The sequence below is a fragment of the Equus quagga genome, chromosome 8, assembly GCF_021613505.1.
Source record: "Equus quagga isolate Etosha38 chromosome 8, UCLA_HA_Equagga_1.0, whole genome shotgun sequence".
Lineage (NCBI taxonomy): Eukaryota > Metazoa > Chordata > Mammalia > Perissodactyla > Equidae > Equus > Equus quagga.
Window position 1 is genome coordinate 21,301,114 of NC_060274.1, and position 19,116 is coordinate 21,320,229.

A 19,116-nucleotide genomic window follows, 5' to 3' on the forward strand; every position below is an offset into this window, starting at 1 on the left:
AATCACTCAGTTACCTTACAGAGCTTCTGATACCGAGGAGAAGAAACTGCCATCCTTTGTAAACGATGTAACAAAACCACAACTTTCTGCAGAGACGTTCTCACCACAGCCATCATTTTAAGTTTACCACACTTCTGGAGACACCTCAGAATTTGCATTATAAATGAAGAGCAATGATCATCTCCTCCCGGTCACTGGACAATGATTTGCCAGTTCTCTGAGCATGCTCGTTTCCAGAAATGCATTTGAAAGATACAGGGGCTTAGGTTCTAGGCAAAAGGAGGCTGGTATTCCTTCAACTTCTTCTCAATTTAAAAACAGATACAAACGCCACACAGAAAGCCCCCAGCAGATGCTCACAGCCAGTACTTGCTCAGCCCAGCATGGCCAGAAAATGAGGCAAGCTGACGCTGCCTGCTGCCGGAGAGGAGCCGCTCAGAAGCCAAAAAGGATATTAAGTGAAACACTGAAGCTGCAGATACAAAGCAGCCATCCCCAGGGAGCAGAGATTCCACCCAGCACCACCGTGGCTGCCTTGTAGTGGTTCAGACGAAGAGATCGAGGGGCAATCACTCTCTAACTCGAAAGAAGGATGTGTTCACTCCCTGGCTGCTAAACGCAGCTCTGACTGGGCTCTGTGGGATGAGGGAATTGACTGTTATAAATCTTGAGAAGAGCAGAAGGGTACCTGCCTCTAATGATATCAGCCCACACATTAAGTGCTAATAAATCACCTCCAGGCAGGTCTCAGAACAAGACCACCTAAAACAAAACAAAACAAAACATACCTGCAGGGGGTCTCTGGTGTTACCTAAGATACCCTGAAAGCAGAGCCGGCCGCCGGCTCGCGGATGCCTGCCTAGGAAGACAGCCGTTAGAAAGCGAGCGCCCACTGTTCAGTTAGGACTCCTCTAATTAAACAGCAAAGTTAATAAAAAACAAAGAAAGTCTGTAATCGACTACCGATGTTCCAAATGACCACGGTTCCCTTTACACAGCATCCTCACGATCTCATTTTATTTGCCATAAAGCTGTTTGCATTTTATGAGTCAGAAATATAAGACACGATTATATGAAGCAAAAACCCAGTACAGAATTTTTGCCTTTTATATGCATGTGTACATGTTTGAGACACATTTTCTACTGCAGCCTGAATACCATGATAAACACCAATGGGGGTGAAGAGCTGTTAGGAAAAGAACAAAATAACCCAGGATGATTAAATGACTGGGTCAAAGAGCGCAGCCAGAAATAGAACCCAGACGTTTCTCATCATCAGTGTCCTGCTCAAACTAACAGTCTGATAACGCTGCATTTTCACCTTTCTCTACCACCGTCACAATTCTTTAAAAGAAATGCAGCATTTTAAAGTCTGTGTTTCTCTTCTTTCACTTCCTCTGCCTTCTCAGTCCTTCGGTTTAGCAGGATTTAGACTCCTGCACTGGATCTTAGATAGTTATGTTTGTCAAGTAGTATTTTTGTGGGCTGCTTGTGTATTTTTTTTTTCCCCTGTGGGTCTATTCTGAGAACCTATACTGCCTCCTTCTGGACAGGATAACAATGTCAAAATATCCACATAAAGCCAAAATCAGAAGAGGTAGTCAATTAATGATGTAACTAAAAAATATTAAGTTATTCGGCAAATATATAGAAATAGTAAATTCGTGTTGGTTCAGGGGTGGGGAGCTGAGGAGTTGGCAATGGGGGATTGATAGCTAAGGGGTACAGGTTTCTTTTTTCAGGGATGAAAATGTTCTAATTGAATTGTGATGGTTACACAACTCTGTGAATATACTGCACACAACGGACTGGTACACTTTAAATGGATGAATTGTACGGCATATGAATTATAGTCAATAAAACTATTACGCAAAAAAAATATGAAGTTGTAATTCCCATCCCTGAAACAGCAGGTGAAATTTTCACAATACAGGTATTTACCCCAAAAAACCACGCTGGGTATGGAGCTTGGTACTGGGCACGATCTGAAAGAATCCTAACTATCAAAGTCTGCGCCTGTGGGACAAGACAATGAAAATTAGGCTGAAAGAAAACACAGGAGATGAAAACATAATCATCCCCAAACACATCCCGTTAGAGAGCAAGCACAGCCATCTACTATAAGACCAAACAGACCACCTCCGAAAGGCAGCAGGGCAGCAGGGTTTCATCCAAGAAGGAATAAGAGCATCTCAATTAATTGCTACTGCTAAAATGTAAAGCTTACATCTTAAAATATAATTAAAATGATGATAATGTCCTAGAATGTGGGCATGAAAACTCAGAATAAATGCATTTGCATTAAGAGAGAAACTGATTGGGAAGTCAATAATAGAGTTTCATTCAAAAGCAAAAAAACCTTCTGCATCGTTGGCCAAATTCTGTCATCTGACCACAAATCCATAGTGACAACTGCATACCAGGCATCTCCTCCTGGATGATACTCAATGCCTCATTTCAACAGTCAAATGGGTTTACCATCCCATCACACTCCCCACTCACTTGCACCACCGCCCTGACGTTTTCTTCTCCTATATTCCCAATCTCATGGTCTAATACCCCCTGGAAATCTTCTCTGTCGACTCCTTCTCCTTCTTTCGGTCTACCCATACTATCCAGTCTTTGGGTCTACTCCCCCTGCCATGGCCTCATTTCTGGTCATTATCACCTCTGACCAGATGACCACAAGGATATCCTAATAGACTGCTCTGTTGTCTTGTCTAGTTCAAATCCATTCTTCATAATTCCATCAGCTAGATTCTTATAAAACACAAATCTCATTGCATCACTCTCTTGCTTAATATCCTTTAACGACTTCTCTCCATTACCACCAAGTTAAAGTACAAAATACTTAACAAGTCATACAAGATCCTCTATGATCTGGACCACTCAGCAATCCAGGAGCTTCTCTCTCCTGAAAGTCTCCGAAGGACTGGGTTTTCTCCTGCTAACAGTCTTCTGCCAAGGAGTAAAACCTAACCGCCTTGCAGCAGGGCAATGAAACCAAATACATAAATCCAAATGGTCATCCATCCTTAACCGAAATGGCATGCATCATATCCTACTCCTAGAAATTAATCTTCATCTTCCTTGTGCTTCCAAACTATCCTTTATCAAAATTTACCTTAAGTTGAATATGGAATAAACTTCTTCTTCTTCATAAAATACACCCATAACTCTGCATCCAATTGTCATAAGACATAAAGTAAGTACAACCAGTGAGTATGTCATGCAAGCAATCCTACATACACCCCATGTGCACACAGCACACATATGCCAAGGTCCCCATTCCATCTTTCATGGTGTGCTCAGAAACTGCCCACACCACCATCTCCCACCAGGCCACCAGAAAATCGATTTTATGATTTCAGCTGCTTTTGTATATGCATTTTCTTCAACATCTTTCCATCTCCAAACAAGTTTTCATTTTAATTATCTGTTCACTCACACAAAAGGAACATCATTAATACAAAAGCCCACAGGAAAATTAAAATTCTCTTGCCTCAGAAATACTCAGCAAAAGGTACTAGGCCTCTAACAATCATCAGTCAATAAGGTGACAAAAATAAAGCCATGGAATTGTTTTTTAATAAAATGAGAGAATGTTTTAAAATTAAGAACATTTAATAAAGGAGCAAAGGAATGAAAAATCATGCAAATTACCATAACGTGAAACATCCTAAACATATAAGCAAAGAGATAAACAAAGAGATTTTAATAGGCTCTTAATAAATGTCCTCCTTAATACTTCCTATAAGCCAAGACAGACTATTTTAGCAATATTAAATTATTTTTGAGAAGCATTTGCTATACATGCTATAATGTATTTTAGTCAGCCACCTTTCTTAAGGCTGGTTGCCACAAGACAAGTAATCCTGTGCTTAGCTATTTTTATTTAGAAAGATTTTAAACATCTCTATTTACATTTATTTCCACAATTTGAATATTCATTAAATATTGAGATGAGTTTGGCTATGGGAAGGATATATCCCAAGATGAAATGCATCAGAAGACACTACTAAACCCTAAAACAGATCTGTGTTTGCCCCGCGCTCATCACCAAGGCTCATCCCCAGCCTCCTCTGCTCACTGTCTCTCAGCTGCTACCTACTCAAGTGCAGAGATAGGTATCTTTCGAGCCTAACAACATTACAGAAATTAAGTCTCTGGGAGCAGATTTAGGTCAGGCTTATAGCTGTGAGGTCATAAAAAATAATATATTCTAGCATCTACCCACATTTAGAGCCCTCTATAATCCACTGAAAATGAGACGATAGCTAAATATTTCATCAATTAGCATTTATGATGACCTCATGAGATTCTAGAGGGTGAGACAAAAGAACAGATTGAACTTGAATACTTGCCTGGTCACTCTCATTACCAAGTCACAAGTGTATTATGCCATGAATAAGAAATAAGAAGTAGTGTAAGCAGACATAGATTTTCATTAAATTAATCTTGAGAAATCAACCACAACACATCCTACTAGTCTTTATGCACAGAAATTACAAATAAGTCTATTCTTTTAAAAAGAAATGTTCTAACTTTTTAATGAAAACCATTTCAAGCTTAGAGAAAATTTGTAGGAATAAGAACAGTTCCAAGAAAGCTTCTGTACCTTTTACCTAAATCAGGACATTTGTGTAAATATCGAGATACCTGTTAACACTAGAAGTTTCAAGGGAAAATCATTACTAAAAAAGAATTCAAAAAGGTCATCACATTGAATTTCATAATGGCGAAGTTAGGGTCCAAGGGCAGTGGTCAGTATTTACTTAGAATCTACACACAGAGCACTGTGCAGACAACAGTACGGAAGAACGTGATCCCTGCCCTTGAAGGACCATGTGGTTAACTGGGAGAGGAGGCAGCACTCATCAGATGACACTGGATCATGAGTTCAGAAGCATATCAGAAATAACAAGTGTCAAAACGATGGGAGAATGACAAGACATAAAGAAGCAAACAGACATAAAACTGTGGTGGACGAGGAGACTTCTCCATTATAATAGATTTGAAACCAAGCTCTAAGTGCGAAGGCCTGTGACCGGCCAGAGAAGGCCATTCTACACAAAGAAGAGGGGAAATTCAAGGACACGGAGGCCAGTTGTACTTTCTGGGGGCAGAAAAAGGATTCAGAGATGCTTCATAAGATTCCTCATAAATCTGTTTAAAAGAAAGATGCTGTAGTCTCCCATTTCGTGTAGAAGAAACACTTGAGCCCCAGACTTTATATACAGTCATAGCCATCAAGCTAAGGATGTAAAAGCAATGCCTTCAAGCCCAATGTTTTTAGTTGTAAACTAAGCCATACAGCCGTTGCAGCTTTTATATTAAATATTTATAATAAATGGAGAAAGAAACAACTTCATATTAAGAGGAAAGGTTCTTATAATTTAGGATTCAATATCGCTAACTGTAATAGGGCTTAAAATGACAGAAAACAGCATAGCTATGAGCTTATAAGTCTAAATAAACAATTATTACTTCCATAAAGCAAGGTATGTTTCCTCCATTAAGTAAAAGTATTTTATCCATCTTATTTCCAGAAACCAATTATTCACAGGGGAGCATGGATTTCATAACACACTAAGGGGATAACCTCACCTTTTAACAGCAATAAATTTGCATGTAGATGGATCAAAAGCAAAATTGAAAATACTGGTTGCAGTTGCCGGTGCACTTGCCTGCATCTGCTGTGTGAGCTCCCTGGCCAGGACAGTGTCCTGCAGAGCATCCTCCCGCTCAGAGGCATCTGCCAGCACGTTCACCGTGGTTTCCGCCTCCTGCAGCCACTTTAGGAAGTTCTCCAGATCCTTGCGAGAGGCCTGCACCGTCCTCAGCTCAGCTTCCAAGGCACTCTGTCTGTCAGTGATGCTGCAAATAACAACACGACAGGATGTCTCCATTACTCACAGTGTGACAGTCCACATCACGCACACCCTACAGAAGAAATTAACACACAGCCTCCCAGGAACCTTCACTGACTTAAGTACCTAACGTAACTGGGAGATTTATTGATATGTGTGTCTTGAATAATCCTCAATGGGAGGACTAATGTGAACTGTGAGAAGAGTGGGAGAGAGATACATAAATATTAACAAAATCCCATCCATATCATAAAATAATTATGACTACATTTTACAACTCATGATTGTACATTAAGTTATTCCCCATACATTTTATTTCAATACCTTAGTCTAATGCCTGACACTCAAACAGCAATATCAATAAATATTCATACGAGTGACTAAATGAATTCTAGGAAGAAGTCAAATATACAGAAATATTTAAGACAAAATAAAAACAAAAGGGCTTACTATACATAGTTTTAAACAACTCAGATCAATGCAAATTGGTTCTTTAAGCTGATTTAATAATATTACATTTGGAAGACACTGGAAAATCAAACTTTTATAAACCTTCCATTAATCCACATCAAAATTAAAACTTAGAATGACCTGGATTTCCATGATTTAAGAGATACACACACTTGTAAATTCAACCTTTAAAACTATAAAACCTCAATGTCCATAATAAGAAAACAATTTAATCTTAAAATCGGTACCAACAGTTTCACTCCTAAGCATTTAAAACCAAGAGAAGTGAAAACACATGGTCCACATAAAAACTTGTACACAGATGTTCATAGCATTATTATTTATAATAGCGAAATAGTAGAATCGACCCAAATATTCATCAACTGAGAGAACTGATAAACAAAATGTAATATACTCATATATGAAATATTATTCACAACAAAAAGGAATTAAATACTGACACATGCTACAATACAGATGAACCTTGAAAACATTATGCCAAGTGAAAGATACCAGACATAAAAGGCCAAATGTTGTATGATTCCATTTATATGAAATATCCAAAAGAGGTAAATCCATAGAGAGAAAGCAGATTAGTTGTTGCCTAGCACTGAACTAAAAGGCAATTTGAACTGATAGCTAATGGGTATGGGGCTTCTTCTGAGGTGATAACATGTTCTAAAATTAAGAGCATGGTGACGGTTGCATGACATGGTGAATATACTAAAAACAACTGAGTTGTACGCTTTAAGAGGGTGAATTTCATTACATATGAACTATATCACAATAAACAAAATCAGTCCATGTAATATGATCTCATTTATATATATTTTCTATCTGTCCATCTACTCATCCATCAATTCATCATCCATCTATCCATCTGTCCTTCTATCTGCATTTATAGACAGAGGAAGAAATTTCTAGAATGTTAATTTAATATTAAAATAATTATTTCTGGGTGCTAGGTCAAGGTAGTTTATTTGCTATTTGTACTTTTCTGCATTCTTTGAATTTATAATGAACAAGTATCTTTTTTTACACATTGATAAAAAAATTCTTTAAACAAATGGGTAAAAGATTTAAGCAGACATCATTATAGAAGATATATGGATGGCAAATAAGCACATGAAAAGATGCTCAGCATTATTAATCATCAGAGAAATGTAGTTCAAACCACAATATTAGAATGGCTGTGAGAAAATGACTAATAGCAAGTGCTGGTGAGAATGCAGAGTAACTGAGACTCTCATACACTGCAAACAGGAGTGTAAAATGGTACAGCCACTTGAAAAACAGTTTGGCAATTTATTATAACCACGCACTTAGGATACAATCCAGCCATCCTACTCCCAAGTAATTATCCAAGAGAAATGAAAACACGTCCACACAAAACCCATGTGCAAACGTTAATAGTAGCTTTAGTCATAAAAGCCAAAACTGGTAATAACCCAAATGTCATCAACTGGTAAACAGATACACTATGGTACAGGCATAAAATGGAATACTACTGAGCAATAAAAATAAACAAACTACTGATTGATGGAACAACATGGATGGATCTCAAATGCATTGTGCTAAGTGAAAGAAGCCAGACACAAAAGCTACATGCTATGATTCCATTTATATGACATTCTGAAATGTCATCAACCTCATCTTACTAAAAAACCTCCGATAGTATTTGGCTGCCTACAGAATAAATTCAAATGGCTTCACCTGGACCTCAATGTCTTCCATAATCTATCACTAACCTACGTTTCCCGCTTTACCCCCTAATTCTCTCCACTACTCTGTTCAGGTCAAAGTGGTATACACCTCTGTATCTAGAATATTCTTAACACTGCATCCAAACAAAAATTTTATATCCTCATAAAAATGTCCTCTGACCATCTCCACTTATCAAAATCCTACCAATCAATCCTCTGAGGGTTAAGGACTGCCTCCTTCAGAACATCCCAGCCCAGTTAGGTTTCCTCGCTCTGAGTTCATAAAAAGTCACTACTCTTCTTTGTACAGAAATTAATCACATGAATGCTGGAAAAGCCCTTGGATTACGATCTTATTTGAGTCTTAAATTTTACTTTAACTACATCATAGAGATTTCTTGTCTGTCCACCTACTCTGTAAACTCAATATGGGCAGAGGCAGTCTTTCACATCTCCATATTTCCCAAAGTCCTTATTACAGTCTTATAATAAGTATTTATAGAATAATGACAATCTATTTATAATATGCCTTTACCTCCCAAACACCATTTTTCAAGGAGATACTGAGAGATGTCCTTTACAAAAGTCAGTTTGTAAACCAAGAAAGAAGAAAATATGAGAGGCATAAAAACAAGAGATCCAACACAGGGAGAAGCAAGCAGGCTCACATGCTAATGGTGAAAGGAGATCTCAGGAAAGAAGGTGACCAATCCAAACTGGATCCCGTGGGGGCGGCCATCACCATTTCAACTGCTGGGTTTCTTGTTTTAACTTGACAAAACTAAGCAAACGTACGCGGTGACAGAACAAGGAAATAACCCAAACGAGGACAAAAAAAACTGTGAAATCCAGGAAATAGGGATGCCAAACTAAGAGGAAAGCACAGAAAATCCCCAGGATTATGGCTGTGCAGCAGGCCTAGAAAGCATGTCTCCAGAAGAGATGTCTCCAAGAAAAAATATTAGAAGTGACAGACGGCTTAATGTGATTGACTTTGTGGGAAATTATACTGTCAGGCCATTGGAAAGTGTGGGAAGAATTAGTAATAGGTGCAAAGAAACCTAAGCAAATAAAAGCAAGGCAATTATTAATTTCAGGTAAAACAAACAGACAGGAAGCAAAATTATAGTAAACTTCAGCACTTGGCTGTTAATGATGTTTAGACAGGCATAACAATGTCAACACAGAGTATCTGCTTATCTAAAAATCCAGTGATGAAACAGTACAGCCACTGTGGAAAACAGTATGGAAATTTCAAAAATTAAAAATAAAATTAACATATGATGCAGCAATTCCACTTCTGGGTATACATCCAATAGAAGTGAAGGAGATACTTGTGCACCCATTTCACAGCAACGTTATTCACAATTGCTAAAATGTGTAAGCAACCAAAGCGGCCATCAACAGATGAATGGATGAACAAAATGTGGCATATACATATAATGGAATATTATTCAGCCTTAAAAATTTAGGACACTCTGCAATATGCTACAACATGGATGAACCTTGAGCACATTATGCTAAGTGAAATAAACCAGTCACAAAAACACAAATACTATACGATTCGATTTATATGAGGTAAGTACTCAGAGTAGTCAAATTCATAGAGACAGAAACTGGAATGGTGGTTGCCAGGGGTTGTGGGGAGGGGAGAGCTGGGAGTTAGTGTTTAACTGGTATAGAGTTTTCATTCTACAAGATGAAAAGAGTTACAGGGGTGGATGGTGGAGATGGCTGCACAAGAATATGAAAGTATTCAATATTACTGACCCGTAAACTTAAAAACGGTTCAGATGGCAAATTTTATGTTATGTGTATTTTACCATGATAAAAAAAAGTGGAAAAAAAATTCACTGATAAAGAAGGAAAGAGAATGGTGGTATAAGAAAGCTATATCCTATATATTTACCAGAATAAAATATCAATAGACAATGTCTACTACTATTGATGAATTGGAAGATAATGATATACTCATTTTATTTAGAATATGGAAATGTATAAATGACGCAAGGAGAAGCTAAAAGGAGAGAAAGTGGTTGCGCCTAGGAAGGAGGATGTGGGAAGCAGTAAGAGAACCACTATATTTTGTTATAAATCTTTCAGCACGTTTAAATTTTTTTGTAATCATTTGCATACATTTCTTTAATTTTTAAAATTTAGAAGTTACTCACCAGCATTTGGTTGGTAGTGGTGGTGGTGTTTAATCTTCCATCTAACCTTGCCCATATTTTCAATTTTTAAAACATCAACAGAAAAAGCATTAAGAATAACCAAATAAAGACTGTGCCCAAAAGATACTAAAAAGTAAAAATTTAGAGTACACACACACAATTAATCAACCATGAATAGGTGATTCTGATAAGAACACTCACATAAAATTAGTAACTATATAATTTAGTAAAATCAAGTACTTTCATTTTACAGGGTCAGTATCCCTTATGTTTAAGAATATTCATATGTATATGATAGGTTATGTCATAAACAACGAATGTAAAAACAGACCATTACAGATTAGCTATATTAATCCTAACAACGCCCAGACCAGGGGAAAAGGGTGCAAATATGTGAGAGGACTTCACTCCGAAGTCAGAGGATTCCCTGTACATGAGAGACATTTATAGACCCAACAAGCATAAAGGACCAGGCTAGCAGGGGAAGTGGAGATCCTAAAGTGATGCTTCAAAGGACAAGTGAGCTAAGAGGATCATGATCACTTGGTCTTAGCATTGGGTCCAGCGAGTTAGGCAATACCAGCCGCACACTTTCGTGACCAGTGCAACATTCTGAATCCAGAAACTAGGGCATTTATTGCAAACCTGTCAAATTATCTAATAGTCATCAGTGGGAAAAGACATTCTGCTGAAAAATATTCCCTTTGTAGGAAACTGCCGAGGAACAACTTTAAGATGATATAAGAGATGGCTACTTTGTTAGTTATAAAACCAAAGAACACAGGTTTTGGATCAAGGCAGACAAGGCTCCACCTTGACTAGCTGTGAAAGCTTGGGCAGCTGCCTATCTCCTCAAGCATCATTTTCATCATCCCTAAACTCCGCTTGGCACACAAGGTTCTCCATGGTCTGAGTCTTGCTTACCTCTCAAGAATCATCTCATAACTCCAAGCCTCATGCTTTATTTCCCTACAACGAACCAATTACTAATCGTCAAAGTGGTCACTGTCTCTGTCACACCCAGAGCTTTACTTAAATATCCTTCCTCTCCCCCCACCCCGACTAACCTTCCCCTTCCCACCTGGTTTATTTCTACTTGCCCTCCAGAACTTGGTGTAGACACCTTCCAAACCTATGATACCTCATCCCAGAACATGCCATGATTTCCCTTACCATGGCTATTAGCATGCCATTGCTGCTGCAACAGATCATCACAAACTTACTGGCTTAAAGCAACGTAAGTTTATTATTTCACAGTTTTCTGGGTTAGTTTCTGACACAGGGCTCATTGGACTAAAATCAAGCTGTCAGCAGGGCTATATTCCTTTGTGGAGGCTCTATGGGTGAATCCGTATCCTCACCTTTTCCAGCTTCTAGAGGCCGCCCACATTCCCTGACTCATGGACCCCTCGTCCATCTTCAAAGCCAGCAGTACTGGGTTGAGTCCTCACATCACATTTCTCTGACCCACTCTTCTGCATCTCTCCTCCACTTTTAAGGACACATGTGATGGAACTGGGCGCACCCAGATGATTCAAGATAGTCTCGCCAACTTTGGGTACCATTACTCTGCCTACCTCATTACATCTCCAATCATGACTCAAAGTGACTGTTTTCTTATCTGTTGAAAGCTTCTGAATCCTCAGTGCACCTGGTAGCCCCAGGGCCTACAGACAGTAGCAACTCAACAAGTACTTACTGAACAAACTAATACAAACATAGGAATAACATCTCCCTTCTTGCAATATTTTAAGAAGAAAATGAGGTATACACACATAAGCATACAAGACATTGTAAACACTCAATAAATAATATTTCCCCTAACGTTATATGTGAATTTAGTAAAATACTAGGAAATTAATGTTGCTTATAGCATGCAAATGTGCAATTTGCTAATAAATGTCCTGCAGAATTTTTTTTAAGTTCACATGTATCTGGTGTCAGATTTTTTTTATTATGAATACAGTCAACAACTAAAAATAATAAACACACTAAAACTAAACTCTATTCATAGCAATCCAAGTTATCTTCATATTATAATAAATATACATTTTAAAATGTTATAATCATAGTGTATATATATTAATTTATAGTTTGATTTTCAAAATTAATATAATTTCATACGAAATTTCAAATAGAATATAGCTCAAAGGTATCAGTTCTCCACACCACACATTTTAGTCTTTTTTTAAGTTAGATCCAACACTAGAGTATGGTATACTGGATACTATAGGAATCATTTATCCATTTTCAAAGAATTTCACATGATTTATCGTACCACCATAAGGCCAAAAATAATTCCTAAAATTAGAGGCTCAGGAATGTGTATGCACACTTTATCACACAGGCTAATAAATTACCTTTCATGACATGTGTGCACTCCTCTCACAAGAAATCGACCTAATTGTACCACCTCTGCCATTTCCTATTTACCTGGCTTAGAGTAAATCATTTCAAATCTCCAATTTTTTTTTCCATCCTTAAAATAAGTTGCTTGGACTAGATGAGTAAAGAGCTCATTTCAGAATCTCCAGGGGTCCTTTTAAAACTTCATAATCCATCACACAGATTATAAAACCTGCTAGAAGAGTTCCTCCATTCTCGCCCCTTTCCCTAGCTTCAAATTCGGCTTCATTAAGCATCACTGCATGTAAATGAAATGTTACTGGTGGGAACAGATAAGTAGTGTACAGACGGCAAAAGAGCCAGGCGGCATTACTGTGGAAGATCCCTAGGCTCACACGCAGTACCAAATTTCCATGAGTCTGATTCTCAATGCAGTTTGTATCTGGCAGTCTTGGTTGCTCATCTCAAGAAAGATCAGAACAGAGCTAGAGGAAGTCCTGAGAAACGTAATGAGAGAATACAGGGGAAGGGGTAGTATTATAGAAAAAAAAGCGATTCAAAGTTTTGGAAATTATAGCTACTAGACAAAGGCAGAGAAGGCTTTTAAAAAATCTTTTTAAACTCATAAATCATAAAGAACAAGGATAGGCTGAAAATCTAAAAGATACAACATCTGAAGTTTAGAAGGGTAACTTCAACAGAAATAAAAATTCTTACTTAAAACAGAAGTAACAGACCATAGAATTCTTTAGTGCAAGAAAAGGTGCAGATTGAAAATATAAATAGCTTCTCATAAAAGGCTTAAGGAACACAAGCGACAGATTTATAATAGTTTATATTAAAGGAAATTGGGATTTTTAAAACGTAAACTCAGCTTGTAAAGAGATTTCTGGTACAAAAGCAACTATCATATGCTACAAAACAGCTTATAGTTATTTTATAGCATAACAAAACATGGCCACCCACAACTGACTTTTTTAAATGTTATTTTAAAGATGTGAAATAATACTTGATTTTTAAACTACAAGACATATTGTTTAATCGAATGTGCATGTGCTTCTAATTGGTCAAAAGAGTGAACACAAATAGATACATATGTTTCTTTGTTTTTTTTTACTTCAATGGAAAAGAGCACCTTAAGAAACTCATAGATACATGTTGCTAAATTTCAGTATACTTAAAAGGTGACCTTTACAGTCACACAAAATGAAATATATTTATCTCTTCTACAGTGGAAAATAGTAGCATCAGTAGTTTGAGTGGCATGTAGAAAACATACAATGAAACAATTCTTCAAGATTTTTAATGGGTATCTTTACAAGGTAATTGTGTTCTTTGGTAAATAAATAACATTTAGCTGGAAAATGTATTAAACCATGCTGTGAGGAAATGTAGTCAATTTAATAAAGAATTAGTCACTTGCAGATATCCCCAATGACCTACGGTCTTTCACTCCAGGGGACTTGAGCAGACTGTTCTAAGCTGCTGATGCCACACCACTTGGGAAGCTCAAGAGAGGAACCCCCACCCCCACATCCACCCCGTAGATAGTCAAGACCACAGAGGCATTTCCATTAGGGGATTTATCTCACCACAAACTATTTTCCTTTTAGCTAAGTCAGACATCCGGGCTTCACTGGCCAACCAATATTGGACCATAACTCCAGCACGACTCTGCGCCTCTCCTAATCTGTCCCAGTCCACCCTCAAAGTTCTTCCTCCATTAAGCCCAGAAACCTGTTCTAGATCCCCAACCCCTCAGATCAAGCCCTTCACCTTAAGATAAAGTGGAATTGGTTTCCCTAGGGCTATCAATTCATCTGCAAATTTTTAATGAAGTTTTTTTCTTTTTTCTCTCAGACTCTATATCCCTCGGGACGAGCAGTGGGAATAAGGGTCTTCCTCCCTGCTTCCCATTGCTACTTCCAGGCAAGATCGTACTCCCCCAAAGCACAAGATATTTATCCATTATGTTCATATACTGATGGCCAGGTCCATGGTCCCTGCATATAGTCATCAAGGTTTCTCACTGCCTCAACGTAAGTGGAGTCTGAAATCCAACTCGAGATCTGCTTGCCAAGCCGCGGTTCTAGTGAGCAACTGCACCACCCAGGAAAAGGGTCACGTCAGACACCATTATGGACTAGAGGCAATCCCTGTCTCCATTCCCTTACAAATACCTTCCTGTGCCCTGTCTCTCTCTTTTTCATCTTCAGTCTTTCTACTTGCTTCTGAGTAGAGGGACATTGCTAAGGAACACTACCACAAGGCTATCTTTCCTTTACATTTCTTATTATAAACCACACGCTCCCATCACTGCCCAGCAATACTGTAAAGTTCTCCTAGGAAGCTCTCTGTCCCACCCACCAAGATTCTGATTTTACATCTGATCCTCTTTCTTCAAATCTCCTCAGTCCCACCTCCAACTCAATGACAGCATGCCCCATGGATCATAAAGAAAGCAGAAGTCACTGCACAGGGAATCTTTCATCTTCCCACCACTAATCCAACACATGCATCTGTACTCATCTTCTCATTGTCCTTCCTGCCATAGTGGAAAACGCATCCCAGCTCTTACCAAACTCAATCCTCCAGATGCCGCCTTCTTGTCTACTCAAGGACTTGCTTTCCTCTTTCCTCTTTCTTTGTGCTCTCTATCTTGCATCATCAGCCTCTCCTCTGCTGGATCATCCCACAAGCACACGCACATGCTTTACCATGTCCTAGCTAAAGACAATCATTCACCTCTCTTTACCCTTCAGTCTCTCCAGGTACTCCTCAGTCTCTCTGTCACTCTTCACCACAAACTTCTCTAATGTTTTTTCCACAAATTGTTTCTACTTCCTCACCTTCTTCTCATTTTCTAGCCCCATCACTCCCTTGAAACTGCTCTTTTCAAAACCGCTAGTAACCTCCAAACCATGGAATCTCATAAATGGTGTTCTATGTCACCTTTTCTGATTTATCAGCCTAATTCAACACAGTGGATCATTCCCTCTTAGAAATATTCTCCTCTCTCAATTCCCTCTTAGAAATGCTCTCTCCCCTCCACTTCTGAACACCACAAATCCTGGATTTTCTACTTCACTGGAAGCTTTCTCTCAGTCCCTTTTGTTGTCTTCTCTTTTCTTCTCCAACACCAAACTCTAGGCTTTATGGATTCAGTCAAGTGCCCTCTTTATTCTCCATCTTTACTTATTTTCCTAGTGATTTCACCCCAGATTTTACCCCCAATGTAAATACTGAGAACTCCTGAATTCATATCTGAGGCCCAGAATATTGGAGTTCTAGGTTCACATACCCAATTGCCTACATGACCTATACACTTAGATATCTAACAAGCATCTCAAATGAACATATCAAAATCCAATTCTTGGTTTTTCTCTCCCAAAAAACCCCACAGCCTTCCCCAGTGAATAGTACCACCACTCATCTTTTTACAACGTGCCATCTTTGATTGTTTCCACTCCCTCAAACCATATATCTAACCCATCAAGACATCTTTTCTACTTCCAAAGTATCTCTCTAGGCCATCGTCTTTTTTCCACCATTGCTGGCACACACTAGCCCAGGTACCACCATCTCTCACCTGGACCACAACTGCTGGTTCTTCACTGGTCTTCACAATGATTCTCTTATACTCCTACAATCTATTCTCTGTATAAGATCCAGAGGAATTAAATTTAACATATACAAATCAGACTGTGTCACTCTCTTGCCTAATAATTCCAATAGCTTTCCTTTGTTCTTATAACACCCAAACTCCTTCCCCATGTCTTACGAAGTTCAGCACGATCTGGGCTCTGTCTCCATCTTCTCCCACATCTCAAGCCCCTGCCCCTTTATTCTCTATACTTCGATCACATTCTATGTTCTTTCCTGCCTCCTGACTTTACATTTGCTGTGCACTCTGGAATTTTTTTTGGATGGTTCCTTTTAAACTGTATCAGCTTAAACACCACCTTCTAGGTCATGCTTCCTAAATTCACCCAAGCTAAAAAGTTTTTCTCTTATGTAGCACCTCCTTAATTTCCCCTTTTCCTCCAAAATAATCACCTACAATTTTCTTACTTTACTACCTGGCTCTCCCTATGAAAGGCACTTCCTGGGGGTGGACACAGGGCATTGTTTATAGTTGATTCTTCAGGGCTGATACAGAATTTGACAAGTAGGAGGCTAAATAAATACACATTTAATTCACTAATTAATGCAAAAAGGAACAAATGAAAGCAGAAACAAACACTACAGGCACTGGTCCTTCCGCTTGTCTGAAATGGAGTTTAATATAAGGAGACATATTTGCATACTTGAGCTTGATATTTACAAAATGAAGACGTTAACATTTTTATGTAGATGACACAAAGACATTGTTCGTAAAATTCCTTTTTAAAGGCAATAAAATCATATCTGAAATATTAAAATAATATAGCAGAAGAGGAAAATACAGAAGAGTATAATTTTTACACTTTTCTCCTTGGCCAGTTTCCTTCCCAGCTCAGAAGGGAAACCAAAAACGAAATGCTAGCAATGAAAATGAAAGAAACAGGTAGAAAAGTAAAGGTGACTTTCAGGGAAAGAAGGAGGCTTCTGAGAGGGTAAATTGAAGTTGACTGGCCCAAATCTCTGAACCTCACACTGCTGTACAGGCTGGAAGGATAGGCTGTCTGTACTTTTCATCCAAGCCCATTGATTTGGGAATGACAGCTGCTACAGCATTCATTTTAAGGGCGCAGAAGTTGAGTCTGGTTGATTTCAGGCCACAGGACACAAATCCAATATGAGTGTCTCCTACCCATCATTGTTAAAAGGAACTGACCAAATCGAACAATGGAAAAATGCTGAAGAAGAACGCTTCGTTTTTACTAATCTGTAAGGACGATAAACAATCTCTACTAAAAAAGTCATAACAGAAATAATGGAAGGAATGAGATTAACGCCCTTCTAAAGGAGGACCAAGAGCCCTCCTGCATTCCTTCCACCATGTAAGGATACGAGAGGTCTGCGACTCACTCCCCCCATGGGCACCCTGATCTCAGACCTCCAGCCTCCAGAACTGGGAGAAGTAAATCTCTGATGTTTATAAGCTCCTCAGTCTGCAGTAGTTTATTACAGCAGCCTGGAGGGATTAAGACACAAACCAAGAAAACGACATTTTCTAAGAAATTTCATCCAGTACTAAACGTTTATAAGGTCTATACCATATTCAGTAAAACAGACAAGCAACTATTTTATCATTAGTATTAAGTTGAGACTGTTCAAAATGACTATAAACAAACAAATGAAAATGACCCAACCTTCTGCTAAGTTAACTACAGACAATACTGTAAAACAGACTGAAGGGCAGTGGATTTACAAAGAAGACATAATATGCCAGAGCAGATGATGATAATTTGGCTACCCTTTTGTAGAGCACACAACCACGTATGAAGAACTTAATTTTTGATTCTCACAATAATCCTGGACATTAGATACCTTGTCCACTTTAAAACCAAGGAAACTGAGGCTCAGTGAGTTGAAATAACTTGCTCAAGGTTCACACAGATGGTAAGTGCGTAAGTTTGTATTTTAATCAAGTATTAAAGAGACCACAGCCCGTGTGCTTTCTGTGCTGCCTGTACAAACCAGGAAGCACCTTAACACAGACAAGGTAAATATGGCTTTTGGGAGATAATGGCAAAGAGAAAAACACAGAGTAATTAATCATCTACAAGATATTCTTTATAGCATAAAGTTACATTGTATCGTTTCCTTTACAATATTTCAGCATAGATAATTATATGTATGCACATGTACGTATGCAAGTCTGTGTGTGCACATACACATATGCACACACCCGGGCACTCCAGGGCTAAAACGCCACTTCACACCCAAATCAGGCATCCACACTAAAAGTTACTATAAGCACATTTCAACTATCACTATCTCAATTTGCACTAAAAAATTTGTTAACTGGCATTAAGAGACGTAGGGAAAAAAATTTTCACAGATGAAAAGAGTAGTAGTCAGGATGTGTCAATGAATTAAAAATGTTAGAGACGGTTCTATTGTTTACAGAATCCAAAATATCAGCAAGCCAGTTGTGTTTCAGAATTAAGAAGTTTTTGTACATCAGAAAGCTATTGTTATGAATGTATCTATATGACATATTAACCCCACGTAGGGTCTGAGGCAGCAAACACGTTAATATTTCTGCAGCTAGGGCTAGGCTATTCACACTGAGTTACAAAGACTATAATAAATAGCCTCATGTCAATGCAAAGCTTTCTGTTATCAGAGCGTATTGGATTTTGGCCTTGTAGATAAGGGATGGTGGACCCGCAACTGTGAATGGCCAAATTACTTAGATCAATTGTAATTCATACAAAACAGTTTCTTTGAAAGCTGATATCAAACTTCACACATTATGCCACAATAACAGCGTCCCATGTGCAAGGATAATAACCCTTCACTTCTCCAGAATTTGGCTAACAATGATGCATATCAGAATACGGCTGGGAGATAAGGGAGCAGCTCTGTATAAGGCCTCTCGGCGGCATTACAGCGGACACAATGGTCCCAGACTGAAGTGCGTAATAT

General features: G+C 38.4%; 1 protein-coding gene across 15 annotated transcripts in view; it reads right to left on the reverse strand.

The window, feature by feature from the left end:
• UTRN (utrophin) overlaps positions 1-19,116 on the reverse strand; it is a 486,786-nt gene that overhangs the window by 222,221 nt on the left and 245,449 nt on the right. For all 15 annotated transcript variants that reach the window (XM_046669467.1, XM_046669473.1, XM_046669465.1 and 12 more), the window contains one exon: positions 5,688-5,877. In XM_046669467.1, coding sequence (XP_046525423.1) covers positions 5,688-5,877 — 190 coding nt within the window. The remainder of the gene's footprint in view (positions 1-5,687; positions 5,878-19,116) is intronic.